The sequence below is a fragment of the Phytophthora infestans genome, genomic scaffold (assembly GCF_000142945.1).
Source record: "Phytophthora infestans T30-4 supercont1.7 genomic scaffold, whole genome shotgun sequence".
Taxonomy (NCBI): Eukaryota; Oomycota; class Peronosporomycetes; order Peronosporales; family Peronosporaceae; genus Phytophthora; species Phytophthora infestans.
Window position 1 is genome coordinate 754,109 of NW_003303752.1, and position 13,430 is coordinate 767,538.

The following is a 13,430-nucleotide window of genomic DNA, read 5'->3' on the forward strand; positions in this document are numbered from 1 at the left end:
CCTGCGCTTGCGCAGGAACTTCAATACCCAGTCAACTCGGTTTCGACTAGCCAAGTTGCCGAGGACTCAGTTTCGCTACTATTGTCACTGGGCTTCGAGAGCGAGACGTACCCATCGACGATGTCGCTCCAAGATTGGAGTCCACATGAAGCCGGAGCTGCTCTCCAGAAATGGAAGAAGAAGCTTCGGAAGGCGTTTGGCGCTGTTGGCATTAACGCCGGAAAACAGCCTGTGAGTCGACCGATGATTCAAGAAGAAGATACGTCCACGATTCCACTGCCGCCGACACCCCAACGACTCGCTCGTACTCCTCCGACCAAGCGTGGAGCTGAGCGTGGTGCCTTCGGCACTACCGAAGCTTCACCGTACTTTCAAGACTCGCACATGGTTACGCCACGTTCGGAGAGCCGTATGCAACGTATTTACGCAAGTAACGAGGGCTCGTTCGGTCGCCGAGGCGGTGCGCGAGGTCCCAAAGGTGGTGCCGGACGTAGTCAAGTCGACAGCGATGGTTTGTCTAGTGACGATGACACTTTTGGTGCGTACATTCGACGAGGAAGATCCTCAAGTCGAGTTGATGCGTCAGATGAATGAGCTGGCGACGCTGAACGACGTGGACCCGACACCGAGGATTGAAATGGCCTCGCACCGACCGCTGGATCGCATCACGCCGTTCTCAGGTTCTCGCAACAAGAGCGAGAGCTGTATGCAGTGGCTCCGTGGGTTCGTCTATGAAATGACTGGAGCCCACACTGATGCCGATAAATGTCTGCTTCGTGCTTGAAGATAACCTCTCCATCGCTTGGTGTAGTTGTGCCATCCCGACTCGAGTTTGGACCCAGTACTCTTTTAATCACCACGGGGGAGTCCAGCCACGTACCTCGATGAACAGACCCGAACGCGCCGCGGCCAAGAGTTGCTTTGTTTACGTTCAAATCGACTTCGTATGGCGGTAGAAACCACTTGGGTAAGGTCGATTTAGAGTCTAGAACCGTGTCAGCAATCTCTAACGCTGTGTGTCGCATCGTATCCAGTTCCTCAGCTGTATACTCGGTAGGATAACGTAGTCGCTCGAGCTCAAGAACGGCCCAAAAGCCCTGCACATGTCTCGTCCAACCTGACTTCGATGTACTGGAATCTTCTTCGACTTCTTTTAGTATTGTGGGAACATCGGACATTTGTTGACACAAAACTTGAGCCTGGTGTCGTCGTAGTGTATACCACTGCTTTTCCCACTGGCAATGAATGTATTTCCTAGCGGCCGCTTCTACGAGTTTATGAAGCCTTGTTGTTGACACAAGTTGGTCTAGTTCGCGGTGCAATTCATACACCGATTGAGCATTTTTCCTACCTATTGCGAGGCGTACAGCGCGATTCATAGCGACATATCCAGACAATTCATTGACGAGAAGTTGAAAGCGAGACACGATATTCAACCAGCTGTGAGGGGCGTAGCCATGACGGCGACTGCGTCCGGATTCGTCCGCACAGTTTGGTGCTTCAAGCACAAGTTGGTCAGCAATGTCGCTCAATCTTGGCAACAATTGCTCGTACATTTCAAGCTCATATGAGTATTCTTTGTTCGTACAGTCACTTAAGAGTGACTGTCGAAGAGTGCTGAGATGATCTTGGAATAAAACAGACAAGCTTCTGTTCGATGGCGGAGGCTTAAAACTAGTTGAAGGCTCGTCAACTAGTCGTTTAATATCGTGAGCCACAGCGCCAATAGGCAGGCGATTCTCTGGATCAGGGTTCCGTATATGACGCACTAGTCGCCACTGTTCACTGGTGAACCCTTGTGGTTGTTGAGGAATGATTTTCCCCCACTTCTCCGGTGTGATATGACCGTCTATGAGCTGAATAATACACGTTCCGAATGCGAACACGTCGTCTGCGAGGCGTTTATCGCCAGTCCCTCTCTGTTGTAATGTTCCACTGCCACCAAATCCAGCGAGTTTTACAATACCGTCATTGCTTACTAACAAGTTCTTAGGCCATGTACCAAACCCCGTTCATGAAGATATTGCAATCCTTGAGCAGCTTCGAGGAGTTTTTGCCAAACAAGCTTTGACGATTTACCCCCTGAGCTGACGCGCTGTTGGTTAAGAAAGTCACTTAGCGTACCGTGTGCTGCGTACTCATACACATAATAGCCGTCGCACACTCCATAGAGCTTGAGAATGTTCGGGTGGTTCAAATCGATCCGCCTCTGCGCCATGGCCTTTACTTCTTTATCTTGAGGTGATACAGTCTTCTTAAGCACTACAGGGGTATCCAGCCATGTTCCAAACTTGATTAGGCGACGCGATTGTTGTGTAAAAGGACTTCGTGAGTTGGTATTCTCCAAGTAGAGGTATTATCATCTAGAATATGATTATCTGGAATCAATATATTCTTCGGCGGATGTGAGCGACGCCAATCCGGTAGGGACGATTTCTTGACTAGAGCTAAGTGATCTCCACGTACTAATCCAGTTGGGAGGGTCTCGACACCTTCGTCGTCTTTTAAGAGCTCCGTTTTGGTCATCACGTGAGCTACACTCTTGAGTATTTGCTGCTCTCCTGTTGTAAGACGAGCTGGTTGTTTCATCCAGAATGACACAAGCTGCCACAGCTCCTGCAACTCTGATACCAAGCCCAGATCTGCTGCTTCCATTACTTGGTTGTCAAAAACTCGCTCTTCCTCTATTGCTACTGCAGCCTTAAAGTACTGCAACTGTCGCTTGCAGTCACGTGACCACAGATTCATTCCATTCTTCGCATCTTCGAGTGCTTCCACAGAGCCAATCGCTTCCTCACAACTCGACACTAATGCGTCGACTCGATCGTGCAGTCCTAGCACGAATTTGGCCCGTTGTGGTACTTCCACGAACTCTCGGAGCGCATGGAGGGTCGTAAACTGCGCAAATTCATCGTTGAAATCTCTCCAGCATCGTCGCGTCGATTGCAACAGTCGGAGAACATCGAAGATCGCTAGTTCGAGGTCCAACGCTGTCAAGTCCGACGCTTTCGAGACATCGGACGCCGTCAGCGCTTCATTCGTCGTCTCCAGCCGCTTGATCAGCCCTGTATAGAGACAGAAGACGCTGTCGGAGCTGCAGATCGCCCCGAAATCCTCCAGAAGCTGTACTTTGTCGGGTTTTGGGATTCTTGCAGTAAAAGACAGAGCAAATTGGTCCGGCTGGATTTTAAAAGTCGACGGATGACCAGCGACTAGCCAGAAGTTGCTGCGAATGAAAGGAGCGTACGTGTGTATTCTGACCCGGACGAAGTTTACCAGGCGATTGATCAAGGTGCTCAAGTCATGTTGCTTGGTGCACCAAGCTGTATTAATACGTAGAGCTGCAGTGTCAGCGCCAATTCTAGAGCGGATAGGTCATGCCATCAATCTTCTGTAACGCGGCGTCCTATCATTGCATTTGCGGTGGCGGGTAATCATCTTCAGGCATCATTTGGGGCTGATTGGATGCCGTCGGCGTGAGGAGACGCGAAAGGCAAGAGGCTGCAAACATGGAGGTATTTTCGAGATGCATACGAACGGTGGTTTGGCGGCCTATTAATAGCAGCGCACCACCATCAGTGCTCCATGCCCTCAGTCTTCGCCACGTGTCTACCGCCGCTGGTGTATGAGTCTTTTGGCTTGGCTGGAAATCATGCTGCACCGAATCTCATACAATTGACGCGAGATGCCTTAGCAACACATCGGATATGGCATTCAGTTTTCTGCAGTTTTAAATAATTCGATGAATCCGCTGCCTTAAATTTCCATGAAAGCTTAAATTTAGCCTCCTAAATCAGTTACTCTTTCCAAGATGCATTTAAGTACCTACCACATGTGCAGGGGATTTGGCGGTTCTCTTGGTCGCTGCTTGGGGTTGCCCCGGCGCCGCCACAAGATGGCTCAGCGCATATTCCTGTGGCGCTTGTCACTTTGCCTTATACAAATGGGCACTATTCTAAAAATATCAGCATTTGGTAAATCGAAAAAAACTAACATCTATGAATTCATATTGAGTCGCTGACAAATTTCGAAATTCAAAAAGATCTGTTGCTTACCCATTTTAGAACTGTTTCCTATTCGGCGTCGGCCCTGTCTATCGCTAAAAACAACGCATCCTCTTTACTCGCTTCAACGGACAAATGACGTCTGACAACTGGAGACGAGTGAATTGGCACCTTGCCGTCAGCCGTGCTGCATTCCGGGGTTGCCATTTCTTCATCTGCCAGCTCCTGCTCACCCGCCCGCTACTCTGCTCAAGATGATCTCGGCCACTCGTCTGCAACGCGCTGTTCGCCCCGCCGCCCGTGCCTTCTCGCAGTCTGCCAACCCCAGCCGCATCCTCGTGACCGGCGGCACGGGCCAGATCGGCATGGAGCTCGTGCCCTACATGCGCCAACTATTTGGCGCCGACACTATCGTGAACTCAGATATTAAAGCGCCTGGTGGCGGCCACCGTGATGGCAACTTTGTCTACTGTGACGTGCAGGACCGCGACTCGATGGCGCGAATTGTGACGGAGCAGGGCGTGGACACCATCGTACACATGGCGTCGCTGTTGTCTGCTGTGGGTGAAGCCAACCCGTCTCTTGCTCTGTCGGTGAATACTCGTGGTATTCAGAACGTACTGGAGCTGGCAAAGCAGTACCAACTGCGCGTGTTCGCTCCGTCTACCATCGCAGTATTTGGTCCTTCCACACCGCAGGATGAGACCCCAGACACGACAATCATGCGCCCTACGACAATGTACGGACTTACTAAAGTGCATGTGGAGCTATTGGGCGAGTACTACTACAACAAGTTCGGTGTGGACTTCCGTTCGGTGCGATACCCGGGAGTTATTTCGTCTGAGGCGCTTCCTGGCGGCGGTACCACGGACTACGCCGTCGAGATCTTCTACGAAGCGCTTAAGCACGGCAAGTACACGTGCTTCCTCAACCGGGACGCTAAGTTGCCCATGATGTACATGCCCGACTGCCTCAAGGCCACAATGGGGCTTATTAACGCACCAAACGACTGCCTGTCACAGCGAACATACAACATCACGGCCGTGTCTTTCACACCTGAAGAGATAGTGGCGTCCATTCAGAAGGTCATGCCGAGCTTCCAGTGCGACTACAAGCCCGACTTCCGCCAGCAGATCGCCGAGACATGGCCCCGCTCAATCGACGACAGCATCGCCCGAAAAGACTGGAACTGGCAGCACGACTTCGATCTGGACAGCATGGTCGAAGATATGCTCGTCAAACTCGACGCCAAGCTCTCCAAACCGGAAGCCGCGGTCGAAGAAACCGCGTAAGCCAATCAAATTAGCAAAGTAGGTCACCAGGAATGAAAACCTTCAATATATGACAGTGAAATGCGTTGTATTAATACGTCTGCAGCAAGTAACAGTTCATCTACTACTGTAGTATTATATTCTTACTACTACTTTTTACATTAGTAGCATTTGCTCCTTCTTTAGTACTTTTTAGTAGTACTAGCAGTAGTAGTACTCCACTTCCTGCGGGAGTGAAGATCCATTGCAAAATGTTTGTACCACGTAGTATTTCTGAAATGCAGAGTTATTCACTCTACGTCCTCCGTGTATTCACTGGACGACAAACTCTTTTGTGCTTCTCCTGTTACCGCTGTCTTACATGGTAGCGTTGAAGACCGGGTTGTGACGCGCAATACGCGGGCCTTCTTCTTCATACTGGGCCTTGGTGTGGCACACACGGTAAAAGTCGGGAGTCGACGCCACCATACTACCACCGAACCAGACAGCAAAACGCTGCATACGGTGGGACAGCACATTCACTTCGAGAGCCTCGGCATGTGCCTGCTGGTACTTCGAGTGCAAGGCGAGGTTGGCTGCCTGTCGATCGTCGGCAAGACGCTTGATGTCGCGCTGCAGACGGCGACCAAAGTCCTTGAACATCGTGCTACCTCCTGATAACACAATGTTCTTGTACAGTCCACGTCGCGTGTCAATAGGACACTTCAAGATGGCTTCGTCCACCACATTGGGCAGAGGCGTCGTATAGTCCGTGGAGAAAATTTCAGGATTGAAGAAAATCTCCGGCGCTAGGAAGCGTTCGTATCCGACGTCGATCTCCCACGGCTGCTTAGTGCGCGGGTGCAAGTCCGAGTACTTCAAAAAGTACTTATCCGGCTTGGTATCATACTTTTTGAACTCCTTGACCAGGTCCGAGCACACGTAGCTGTGCGCCTCCTTGACACGCTTAGCGACCTCCAGTGACTCCTCAGGAGGCACAGCTTCGCCTCGATCACGTAACATCTTCTGGATAAAGTGGGTGACGTCGCGTCCAGCCAGCGGAATGTGGCGAATGCAGCTGCCAATGACGTAGCCGTCGGCAACGGGGATGACGTGCGTCACACCATCGCCCGAGTCGATGACTGTGCCCGTGAGTGAACGTTGTGACGGGTCCTTAATCTTAGGCCAGGACGCGTACAGTGCCAGCACAGCCTGCACTGCGATGTACAGTCCAGGGACATTGAACGTCTCAAACATGATCTCGGCTGTGGCCTCACGGTTCTCAGGAGGATTAAGCGGCGGCTCTGTGAGCAACATGTAGTGCTCTTCGGGTTCGCAGCGCATATGCTGGAAGATACAACGCTGCCAGAGCTTCTCCATGTTGTCCCAGTTCTGCACAATGCCCTGCGCGATGGGGTAGTTGACCTGGTGAGTGGATGCGTGGTCTAGCGCCTCAGTGCCGATGTAAAAGTCCAAATCGTCGATGCCCTGACGGCTGCGCACGGTACTGGAGTCACTGCCGCCTACTGCTATCGTGGACGGGATAATGTAGCTGGGCTCGGCATTGCCGGCATATCCCATCTTGGTGTATCTGTAAGGGGAACAATGGGGAGTCAGCAGCACGTAAGAAAGAGGGGGAACGCAGAGAGGACGCACCCTGTGCCATTGTCGATCACCACCGCGGGCTTGAACGACGCCATCACTGCCAGGGAACGAGAGCACGGAGCTTACGGAGCTTCTCGCTTTGCTGATTATGGAGCTGCCTCCCCTCGAGCTTCACGTTGTCGCAGCTCCGACACATCAATTGAACATTATATTGATGTGGTCAACATAAGTCAAAAGTCAAACAAAACTGTCGATTTGATAATCTGATACCGGCCCAGTTGAAGTGACTCATAACCATATTCCTGACCCAAAAACGCGAGAATGAGCTTTTGCACCCAATTTAATTAAGAATGGGGCGGTATATCGGAGTCCTTAGAGTAAAAAGTAAAGTGGAAAGTTCTGCGATCATAAGCTGATCTTCGTGCATGGCAAGATTGCTTGCCTCAACTTGCAACCGACTTAGGAAGCCAGGCGGTCAAGTTCCTCTGTGACGTAGATGAGCGAGACGCGTTTCCTCGGGTCACAAAGACACATCTGCTGTACAAGATCCCATTCTTGATCGCTCATTTCACGTGGCTGATGTAGCTGATTGCTACTCTTGATGTCGAGAATGTCGTTCAGAGGTAGACCTTGGAATGGATCCTTCTTTGTGATCGCCTCAATGATCGTAAGTCCGAACGAATAGACGTCGGACCTGAACGTGGGACTGTGATTGATTCCGTCTTCACTCCCATCCGCACTTATTCCAGTGCATTCAGGTGCACAAAATTCCACTCGTGTGCTCGGCTTAAGACTGTTGCTCGCACTGTACTGTCGAATATACGATGCACCGAAGCCAAAGAGCTTCACGGTGTTTTGATCCGTCACTAAGAGCTTCGAACTGCTTAGGTTACCGTGCACAATGCGTCTTGCGTGCAAGTACGAAAGTCCCACCGCAGCTTGGCACAACAGCTTCCAGATGTCCTTTTGAGACAGATAGTTCCAGCATCGGTCAAGGCTCTGGCGACCTGCATATTCGTATACCATGAATGGAGCACCTTCGTCCGACCCAACACCGTAGAGCTGTGCTACGTGTGGGTGCAAGAGCGAGCGCCAGATCTTGTAGTGTTTGTCGAAAATAGGGTTATCTCCAACAAGGCGAAACTTCTTGATCGCCACTCGAACACCTTGCCATTTACCCACAAAGATTCGGGACTGTCCTTTCAAATCGATGGCAGGTTGATACAGCTCGTATTCGCTAACAGAGATCAGCCAGCTGGGCGGTGTTTCTTTGGCTTCGTCAGTGCCCCCTTCAGTGGCAGTGGCAATATTGCGCAGAATGTTGTCGAGTGGACGAGATTTACCTGCTTGCGCTTGGTCAAGATCACGTTTAAGAAGAAGGCGTAGATCGTCGAAGGTGGGTAGTTGTCGGATGGCAGTAAGGATTTCACTTTGTAGGCCATCCAGCTGCTTCACCATCGCGGCGGTGTCTCGCGCGTACTGGTCCCGCCATTCGACCAAAACCACGGTTTGCTTTACAGTTATCAATTTGATCATGCTGTCCAAGCGCTCGTTGTAAAGCTTGATGTCCTCCGTAAACTTGGTCGCGTGCATCACCCTCTTTACATAGTTCTTTTCATTGGCGTACTTCAAGACAGTCCGGCAATAGTCTTTGACTAATACCTCGAGACGCGATAAAAGCTCTTCCTTTTCACGTGTTTGACCGTCCACTTGGGATAGTTCTCGGATGAAAGTTTGAAGACGTTCGTGAAGATTGATACAGAGTTCTTTTCCTTCCTTCAGTTGATTGTACTTCAAGTATAGCTTTTCGAGTAGGCTGACAGCGAGAGAGATCCCAGATCCGAGGCCAGGAACTGCCAGATCGAGCATACTGGCAGCCATCGATAATTGGGGCAAAGAAGAATGACAGATGACCTAATGAGGAATAATTGATTGCCCACAGAAATTACTGGTAAATCTCCAAGTGTCGGATTACGAGAAAGGGCACCATCCTAACGGGATCTATCGGACACCATTTCCGAATCAAACAAAATGGCCTCCAAACACGACATCGTGTCTATCATGAACCGTCACACTGGTATGGTGTTGGAGCAGAATCTCCTGAACAACTCCATTCAGGCGTTCGATTCCGACCTGGATGAATCAGCACACCAGTGGTTTCGCGTCCCAATCGGCGGTGGCTACTTCGTCTACAAGAACGTGGCTACAGGCAATGTTCTCGAACATTGGGACCTCAAGGAAGGTTCTGGCAACACAGTAGCCATGAGTGACGACGTGAACGGCCCCAAGCGCCAATGGTTTGAAGCCAAGCTCGGCGACATCTTCATCGGGCTTCGAAATCGCGCTAGTCGGCTATATATCGATCATTATGGCTCGAGAGAGATTCGGACAAGTGGCGAGGGTTGCAATTACGTCGAGCGTCATTGGTGTTTGATCTGGCATCGACAACCTTGCACAACAACAGAGATCGTTACCATGAAGAATTTTGAGTCCGACTGTCTTCTGGAGCAAAGCGACAAAATCCGGGCACTTGAAAGTCGCGTCATAACCGCTAGCCATCAGTGGCACCGTATTCCTGTAGGAACGGATGAGTATTTCGTCTACAAAAACGTCGAAACACAAATGGTTCTTTCGCTCAGCCAGCAGGGCGTTGCAGCAAATGATAACGACGAGGATGATACCACGCACCAGTGGCGAGAGTGCGATGTTGGCGGAGGTCTCGTGGCGCTCCAAAACCGCGCGTATGTCTGCATGTTACGACAGGCAAAGCAAGACTTGATCCTTGCCATGAACATGAACATCAGGGATATTCATGATTTGTGGCAAATTGAGCGGGCACAACCGATTCAGGGAACTTTTCACCAAGACCAGAAGTCCCAAGACTCATTGTTAATTCAGTTGGATAGCATTGCCCCAATTGAAAAGGTCTTTTCCCAAAATGACACCGGGACTGACGACTCGCCCTGGATTATTCACCCGAAACAAGTAACCTGTCAGTCCAAGCCAATAGCAGAGGGTAGCTTTGGCTCGGTCTATCGCGCCAAATGGGCTCAGATCGACGTGGTTGTAAAGACGATTACAATCACTTCTCCAAAAGACAAGATACGATTTCAGAGGGAAGCGAAGTTATGGTCACAACTGCGTCACAACAATATCGTGCGCTTTTACGGCGCCAACTTCAGCTCTGAACCGTGTTTCATCGTGTCGGAGTTTGCTGAACATGGAACGTTAAGCGACTACATCACGAAGGTGAATGTGAGTCTGAGTGTCGTATGGGAGCTGATGTTTCAAGTTGCTGCGGGACTCAGCTATCTACACAGTCAGAACATTATTCACGGTGACCTCAAGGGAGACAACATTGTCATCAGCAAGCATGGGACTGCGATGCTGACTGACTTTGGCTTCAGTTTTCTTGATAGCGGATCCTGCTCCGTGTTGGCCATGAGAGACCAACTTGGTGCTCTGCAGTGGCGAGCTCCCGAGTTCGTTGGCAACTTAGCTGAAAAACCAACGTTCGCCTCCGATATTTTCTCATTGGGCATGTGCATTATTGCTGCTGTTAATAGGGCAAAGTATCCATGGGGCAACTATGACTCAGCTGCTGTTCGCAGGTGCTACGAAGAGCGACGTATCCCTGTGAAAAAGCCCCACTGTATCACCGAAAAGCAATGGGGATTTGTGAGAGAAATGGTTGCGTTCGAATCTATTGGCCGACCGAGCTTGGACCACGTACTCGAGAAGCTGGCAAGTGCGAAGAGCGATCTTTCTCAGAGCGAATTGTCAACAGAATTGGATCAAAATACTGGCTGAAAATGTGAAATCAACGAGCGATCAGGAAGAAAGCAGCTTCAGTTCCGAGGGCCCAAAAAACAGCGGCTGATCGTGGGTGGAAATCGGTTGATTGCGAAACCTTGAATATGGGTCTAACGAGTTTACTACTATATGTCTTGATGTGCTGGGTATTGATAGACGTATTTCGTTTTTGAAAGTGTGAGTTGTAAATTTCGACAAAAAAACGGACTGGTTATTTTTAGTAAATTGCATGCAGTTGCATCCTGCCGCGATCCTAACGAAGAGGCAACTCATATTGGAACGAGTTTAGATGATAGACACCCGTGTTCGGAAGTTTTTGGAGCGGATCGTAACAGCAGCATGCGCTGCATTCCTGATTAGTGCGCTGTTCATGGGTATGCACTTATGCTTATGGTCGTGATACTGCTACCTAGGTATAGTGCCATTAACATCTTTCGCTGCACAGCTTTCGAAGAGCAGGATCAACTGCGTCATATTCAGTATCTACGAGTCGATGGACTACCGCATCAACCCGTTCAACGTACGGATCAATTAGTCGATTTGCTGGACATGCTAACTCACTTGATTGCGATGTTTTCAGTGCGTTTGTACCTGGGTGTGCAACCCGGCAACGAGAATTGCCCACGTGGAATGTATCGGCCGACTGGGGCAGGCATTTCAGTTGGTGAGTGCGAGTTTTGCCCGCGTGGTGTGTACGGAGACAGCCCCGGTTTGGAATCAAAGTCTTGCACTGCAAAGTGTCCGAAAGGGACGTACAATGACAAACTCGGAGCCAAGAACATCTTAGATTGCAAGCCATGTCCTGCTGGCGTGTACGGATCGACCATAGGCCTCACGACTAGTCAGTGCTCGGGGCCCTGTCCAAACGGCAAGTACTCGATGAGTGAAGGTGCCCAGTCGATTAGTGACTGTATGGATTGCCCACCACTTTACCGTGGCCCACAGGGCTATCGTGGCAATGATGTCACTATGGAGAACGGCGGAGGCTACCCATGTAATCGCTATCAGTATGGCAAGACCATTTTCAACGGCCGAGACGCAAACAACGATGCGTGGTGGTACGGATACCTATCCGAAGATCGGAGACCCACGAACAACCAGGTTGTTGACAATACTACTCCAGGGTGAGAACGAATTCCTCAAATGAACCACTTGCGAAGGAGAAATAATGCTGCATTTATTTTGGAATAGGAAGCCAAACACGGATATTTTCTTTCTACGTCTTCGTATTAATAGCACTAAGTTACTGGAAGTACTAGTAGTGCTAGCTGACGTGAACCACACAGCGAGATTGCTTGTTGTATTTGAGTGCTTCCGTTAGCTGACTTTTTTCCACCGGGGGTGTGCGTTCTCCCATGCTTTTGAGTACATTCTCCATAGCTTGTACGAGGCTGTTTGTTTCCCCATATAATTCCACCGTCTGTCCATCTTGTTGAGCTTCAGATACTTCCATACTTCATCAGGAGATATTTTCTTTTGAAGGAGTTTCTGTCCGATGTCGTCGTTGTAAATGAAGATCGATTGGAGCCTCACAAAGTTCTTGCGCTCCATCCCCTTTAGCTTGGTAGCGATATTCGCCACTATTCCCCTCTCTTCGTGGCTAAACTCCAATAGATCCTGGGAGTACGGAGAGTTTGTGCAGCTCTAGGCCCCCCTTCTGCAGCATGAGTAGATGGTACGGCTGAGACAATATTGAGGGCGAGCACACTCAGCATCACGATGAAGCAAGAGCACATGACTTGAGCTCTCATAATCGCTTTGGTTACCTGCTATCTGGATCGAAATGATTAACAAGATAGGTACTGATCAATGATAAGGATCATGCCTTAACCGCAACGATTTGACTGGACGTTGAGTGCACTCTTTCAATCACTGAAACGAGCTCCCGATTTGACGACACGCGCTGACGGTATGCAAGCTTTCATATTCAAAAAATGGATGCTTGAAAACGTTAATACACGATATGTGTGGGCTTGGCTGAAGCGTCCTCTAAAACCTAACACCTTGAGTTCGTCGAAGAATGACTATAAATTCGAGACTTGGAAGGCATACACCCTTTATTTTGCTAAAAGAAAAGGTGGGAAGCTTTTAGTGGAGAAAGTGTCAGCACAAATCGCCAACGAACGTCCTGTTGATGCTCTGACCACCGTTGCCAAATTTCACTGACCAGGCTACAGACAACGGTGTAGTCCTTCTGGCGTGGGTTCTTTCATAATATGTCATGAGCCAAATGTACGACAAGGAAATGAAAAAAAGAAAAATCAATGGGGGACCATCGGTCATGATACAGGGAATTTTTTTTTTCGCACCAAATACTACACCTTTGCCAGGCCAAGATGGTGCTACTCCACTTCAAACCGGATTTTTTTAAAAAAAATGAAAACAAAAATTTGATTACGAAAAAGTAGCACTAAAAAGGAAATTCAAAGTGGCGAAAACGCAGAGCAAAGTGGTCCCCTCAGGCTGAGCTGCAGCTAGGTGCCGTACTGCATGTCTTTCATGCGCTCCGCGGCAGCAACGGAATGCTGGCAATGCAGTGTCAACCTGTTAGCAAGGTGCGTGTCGATACATCCGATGCGGCGTCTCGCCGCGCGTTCCAGTTTCTCCATCCGAGCAGCCGCAACCGTCCCGCGAGGATGCTCCACAACCAGCCCCTTACGGGGCAAGGCAAGGTCGGCCTTGATCTTGGCCTTAAAAGCACTAAAACACCCTGTAGCACCGAGTTCAAAAGTCAGTTAGTATGCCATTAAAAAAATAT

General features: G+C 49.8%; 4 protein-coding genes across 4 annotated transcripts; 3 read left to right on the forward strand and 1 right to left on the reverse strand.

The window, feature by feature from the left end:
• Nucleotides 1-4,225: 4,225 nt before the first annotated feature.
• On the forward strand, nucleotides 4,226-5,296 carry PITG_05140 (L-threonine 3-dehydrogenase, putative; the record flags this gene model as incomplete). Its single annotated transcript, XM_002998792.1, has 1 exon — nucleotides 4,226-5,296. One exon carries the CDS (start codon nucleotides 4,259-4,261, stop codon nucleotides 5,294-5,296), a length of 1,038 nt encoding a protein of 345 aa, XP_002998838.1.
• A 230-nt stretch (nucleotides 5,297-5,526) lies between these two features.
• On the reverse strand, nucleotides 5,527-7,013 carry PITG_05141 (actin-like protein; the record flags this gene model as incomplete). Its single annotated transcript, XM_002998793.1, has 2 exons — nucleotides 5,527-6,845; nucleotides 6,911-7,013. 2 exons carry the CDS (start codon nucleotides 6,952-6,954, stop codon nucleotides 5,633-5,635), a joined length of 1,257 nt encoding a protein of 418 aa, XP_002998839.1.
• Nucleotides 7,014-8,890: 1,877 nt separating this feature from the next.
• Nucleotides 8,891-9,348, forward strand: PITG_05142 (uncharacterized protein; the record flags this gene model as incomplete). The annotated part of the gene is made up of 2 exons (XM_002998794.1): nucleotides 8,891-9,278; nucleotides 9,326-9,348. The coding sequence occupies 2 exons, from the start codon at nucleotides 8,891-8,893 to the stop codon at nucleotides 9,346-9,348; spliced, it is 411 nt and encodes a 136-aa protein (XP_002998840.1).
• A 1,954-nt stretch (nucleotides 9,349-11,302) lies between these two features.
• Nucleotides 11,303-11,800, forward strand: PITG_05143 (uncharacterized protein; the record flags this gene model as incomplete). Its single annotated transcript, XM_002998795.1, has 1 exon — nucleotides 11,303-11,800. One exon carries the CDS (start codon nucleotides 11,303-11,305, stop codon nucleotides 11,798-11,800), a length of 498 nt encoding a protein of 165 aa, XP_002998841.1.
• Between the last annotated feature and the right edge of the window lie 1,630 nt (nucleotides 11,801-13,430).